Source organism: Anguilla rostrata, chromosome 6, assembly GCF_018555375.3.
Source record: "Anguilla rostrata isolate EN2019 chromosome 6, ASM1855537v3, whole genome shotgun sequence".
Classification (NCBI taxonomy): domain Eukaryota; kingdom Metazoa; phylum Chordata; class Actinopteri; order Anguilliformes; family Anguillidae; genus Anguilla; species Anguilla rostrata.
Genome location: NC_057938.1, coordinates 3,624,854 through 3,629,853, shown reverse-complemented (window position 1 = coordinate 3,629,853; position 5,000 = coordinate 3,624,854). Strand labels below are relative to the sequence as shown.

Here is a 5,000-nt window from a genome sequence, read left to right as displayed (position 1 = left end):
GGGGGGGGCAGTGGGGCAGCAGAACAGCGGGGCAGCCGATCTAACTCCACAGACTCACCGTCACACTTGTCCAGCTCTTTCCCCGGCCGGCCCGTGCCGAGGCCCGTGCCGGACCCGGGGTACACCGTCTCCGAGGAGACGCTCAGCTTGGTGCTGGGGTCCCTCCGGGGCTTCGGGGGGGGCTGCTTTCGGGAGGTGGGGCTGCTGTCCTCGTCCCCGCCCCCGACGGAGTGCAGGGACTGCGAGCGCACGGAGAAGCCCGTCCCGCAGGGGTGGGGCAGCCGGTCCTGGGGGGCGGGCATCGTCATGAAGCCCATGCGGAAGTGTTTCCCTGGATACGTGCCGTCCGTCCCCCTGGCAACGTCCTCGCCGATCCTGCCCGAACATTCCACACGTGACGATCAGCTCTCATCCACACACCCCTAAGTCAGATTGCATCCCTCACACAGACTGTTATTCTCTCATACCATCCCTTTATAAGGCTGGGTATTTTACTGAAGCAGTGCAGGTTAAGCACTTCGCCCAAAGGTACAACGGCAGTACCCCAGCTGGGAATTGAACCCGCAACCTTCTGAGTCGCAACAAACGAATTGCATTACATTGCCTCATAGTTAGTTGTATACAATATATTCCAATATAGTTTCAGATATAAATCTGGGATGGGGCCTTTCTGTGTGGAGTCTGCACGCTCTCCCATGTTGTGTCTGTGTGGGTTTCCTCTGGGTACTCCAGTTTCCTCCCACGGTCCATAGACATGCTAGGTAGGCTAACTGGAGACTCAAAACTGCCCATAGGTATGAGTGTGTGGGGGGGGATGGTGAGTGAAGTATGGGTCTAAAGGTCACCCACATACTCTCAGATATTAAACAGCTCTACACTGCTGCCCGAAACAGCATGAAGTCAATAACTGCACTGAACACAAGCTTAATTACAGTCTGCACCACTGAATACATTAGCCAATTACTTAATTAATTGTTTTAAAACCCACGGTGGTCTGCCACAGCATTTCGTAGAGAACCTTATTTATGTTCCATTTCAGTTCAGCACAGGCAATTTAAAGTGGAACGAAATTCAGTTTATTTTGCCTTATACGATCTCCATGAGGCATCATACAGTCGCTTTTCAATCCGTAAACTGAACTTTAAAACGGATTTCCTGAATTGAGAGAACCGGAATGACATCGAGTCAAATCCTGCAGGGGGGGGCCTTGGCTCTTGTGCAGTGAAAGCAGTGTAAGAGCGCCCCCTACCTGTCGGGGAGAGCAGCACGGGGGGGGGGGGGGCTGCCGGAGACAGACGGCGCTAATGGAATAAATGGTTCTGTTACCCGCCATCGATCGACGCGCCCGCCGCTCACCCGAGAGTAACGTCCGTTAGTCGCATCGATTTCCGTTTGACCTCAGGCGCGGTCCGCGCCGCGTTTATCCCGAAACCCCTCAACCGCGAGCGAGGGGGGGGGGGGGGTTGGCATTTCGCTGCGAGCCGCAGACTTGCGAGCCTGTTCTCTCACTGGGATTCGGTCGTTAGAAGCCAACCGATTCGGAGAAACGGTGATTCTCTGTCTCTACCCCCTTCCCAGGACACTGATGAAGGCTGGGCTGAGCTCTTTGATTACCTCAGGAGGAAACACAACAGTGCCTCTCTTTCTCCCTCTCTTCTCTGTTTCACCCTCTCTTCTCTCCCTTTCTTCTCTCTCTCTTTATCTTGCTTGTTTTCTTGCTCTGTCTCTCTCTTTCTCTCTCTCTTCCTCTCTTCTGTCTCTCTCTTTCTCTTTCTCCTCAGCCTCTCTCCTTCTCGTTTGCCCTCTCTCTCTCCGTCTCTCTCACTCTGTCTCTCCCTCCCTCACAGTTTTAAGGGTGAGCTGAGCTTTCCACGTTCCCAGTGCAGTCTCACTTCTCTCCCTCTCCCTCTCTCTCTCTCTCCCCACTCCCTCTCCCTTTCACTCCCTCCCTACCTCACAGTTTTTAGGGAGAGCTGTGTTTTGCAGAGCTCCAGGAGGAAGTGCCCCCATGCAGAGCTCCAGGAGGAGGTGCCCCCATACAGAGCTCCAGGAGGAGGTGCCCCCATACAGAGCTCCAGGAGGAGGTCCCCCCATACAGAGCTCCAGGAGGAGGTGCCCCATGCAGAGCTCCAGGATGAGGTGCCCCATACAGAGCTCCAGGAGGAGGTGCCCCCATGCAGCGCTCCAGGAGGAGGTGCCCCACGCAGAGCTCCAGGAGGAGGTGCCCCACGCAGCGCTCCAGGAGGAGGTGCCCCATACAGAGCTCCAGGAGGAGGTGCCCCCATGCAGCGCTCCAGGAGGAGGTGCCCCACGCAGAGCTCCAGGAGGAGGTGCCCCACGCAGCGCTCCAGGAGGAGGTCCCCCATACAGAGCTCCAGGAGGAGGTGCCCCATACAGAGCTCCAGGACCGGAGAGCTCAGATATCTGAGACCTTCACTGAGACCAGCTGAGGGAGTCAGGCTGGCGGTCTGGCCGCGAGCCCCAAACCAGATACGACCGGAGGGGACAAACCTTCCGCGGTCCGCTAACCGGAGCGCGCGGGGGTGAGGGGTCTGGGGGGGGGGGAATCTCCATGGATACAGAAGGAGCTGGAAGCGGGGGAGGGGGGGTCAGTGTTGGCAGGGTGGAGCGCCGTGTCCCCACTCAGACAGGCACACCAATCCTCCAGGTGCCCATGTGCGTGTGCGGGGCGGGCACAGTCTGACCCAGTGACAGCTGCCGAGCTGCAGAAATCTGGAGGGGAGGAGCCACTGGTCTGAGCCTCAACTCTGCCCGGCAACAGGGTGTCACGGAAACCAGGCAAAAAATAAAACCAGCCTTCTGCCGCACTTCTGGAACTAGGCACACACGCACACATGCGCACAGGCACAAATATACACACGGGCACATGCACGCACGCAGACACACACGCACGCACGTGCACACACGCACGCTTGCACGCACACACATACACACACTCACACAAAAACCCACACGTGCACACACACACACACAGAAACGCACAGTCAGAAGATTGTGTGCGCTCGTGTTTTGCATCTTCCTTCTACTGATGCATATATGAAGCGCACGTATGACACATCCCTCGCCACTGCAGCGCACTGCCGAGACCTTCTCACATCGCAGAAACAGCGCGTTGCAACCTGCCGACAGGTCCTCACAAGGCGCAGAAACAGTGAACGCAGAACACACACAGAGGAGAGAGCAAGTGAGGACAGAATGAGCCACAATCTCAGTGAGGGGGGGCGGGGGGGGGGGGGTTTCTGAATTGATGCTGCTCTGTTCTGCACAGAGAAACACGTTCTGACTGCTCGGGTATGGGAATGATGACCAGCGTCCCACAGAGAGGCCCATAGTGTCAGAGAGACAGTTTTCCGGGTCGGGGGGGGTGGGGGGGGGGGTTGTTTTGGGTTTGGGTTGTCACAGCAACTCAGTGTGAACCACGCAGAGTGACTCAACACCAAAAAGTGACTATCGTACCCCTCACCCCCACCCCCCCTCCTCAGCATGGAGAAAAACTTGCCCCCCCCCCCCCATTCTGCACTGTGAGAGGGGGTCAGAGATGGAGACCGGTCTTCAACACTGCCCTCCGCACCAGAGCCCGCTCAGGGTGGGATCCTGAACCGGAAGCTTCCTCGTGTTTCCAACGCCGTCAGGAAGGACAGTGAAATGTCGGGGCTCTAAATCCACTCCGGCAGAGTCGTTTTCACTCTGACCAAGTACACCAGCTCCCTACTGGACCCATAAACACCATTAGAACTCCATTAGAGCAGAACTACTGCCGAATGTTTTATCGCGTAAGATTCTGGCTGCACGTCACCGCTGAGAAGACTCGGACCTTCAAGACAGAGCTCCTCCAATCAAAACCCAGGCTTTTTCATTAGAACAGTGTTAACCCTTTAAGGTGTGAGATCACAATTCCGCGATTAGACTGTCCTTAAATTAACATTCTAATGCTGACGCGACAATCGCTACTGGAGTTCTGGAACGCTGATTTAGAATAAAATAACATTCCAAAAAACCTACTCTTAAAATGGTTTAAAGAGGAAGGACGTGCACTGTTCTGACCTGTTTAACCGACCAATAAACTGTCCGACAGACACAAAGACAGGACTGGCTCAGTTCGCACAGAACTCGGAGTTTACTGCTGACACCATTTCCCTCCGTAGTTTACGCATCAGACTGAAAGAGCATTCAGCTTCCACGAGAAACAAATACGCAGAATTTGACAGGAGAGCCTGAGACTCAGTCGGTGTACGGGAAATCTGCGCACAGATGTGTGAGCTCGGAACAAAAACAAACAACCTGCACCATACAACACTAGGATACGATGCACCCGCCCTCAGAGCACAGCATAAATGGTTAATATTTTAAAAGGTGAAAGCAAAGATCCCTCAAATTGCCTGCAAACCGTGGCGACAAGAAAGGTCACAGTCAAAATCAAATTCAGGAAAAACAGAACTAAGATGCAATGCACCATAAACACAAACACACACACACACAAACACACGCAAACACACACACACACACATGCAAACATACACAACACACACACACACACAACACAACACACACACACAAACACACGCAAACACAAACACACACACGCAAACATACGCAAACATACACAAACACACACACACATGCAAACACACACACACACACACACACACACACACACACACACACAGATCTGCCCTGCTCTCATTGTGTCCAGCTCTGTTCACACGTGCGTACGGCAGGACAGTGTTTTCAGACACAATAAAACTCCAAGTCCCGCCTCATTTCAGACGAATGGAGCGCTCCGATTGGCCGGCAGCCGCTCTAGCTGTCACTGGGCAGAACTGAGGCCCCGCCTGCCAACCCCTCACTCTTAATCTCAGCTTTGTAAAGGTTTTTTTTTTTCTTCTTCTCCCGAGCAGTCACTGTAAAAAAAAAAAAAAAAATGGGTCGCCTCATTGACCTACTTCTGGCCTCCATGCAAAAAAAAGGAGAGTATATCT

At 54.1% G+C, this 5,000-nt stretch overlaps 1 protein-coding gene across 5 annotated transcripts in view; it reads right to left on the bottom strand.

Moving 5' to 3' along the window:
- The window catches only part of LOC135258249 (neuronal tyrosine-phosphorylated phosphoinositide-3-kinase adapter 2-like), a 23,020-nt gene that overhangs the window by 10,867 nt on the left and 7,153 nt on the right, over positions 1–5,000 (bottom strand). For all 5 annotated transcript variants that reach the window (XM_064341618.1, XM_064341614.1, XM_064341616.1 and 2 more), the window contains exon 3: positions 59–375. In XM_064341618.1, the coding sequence (XP_064197688.1) occupies positions 59–375 (317 nt within the window). The remainder of the gene's footprint in view (positions 1–58; positions 376–5,000) is intronic.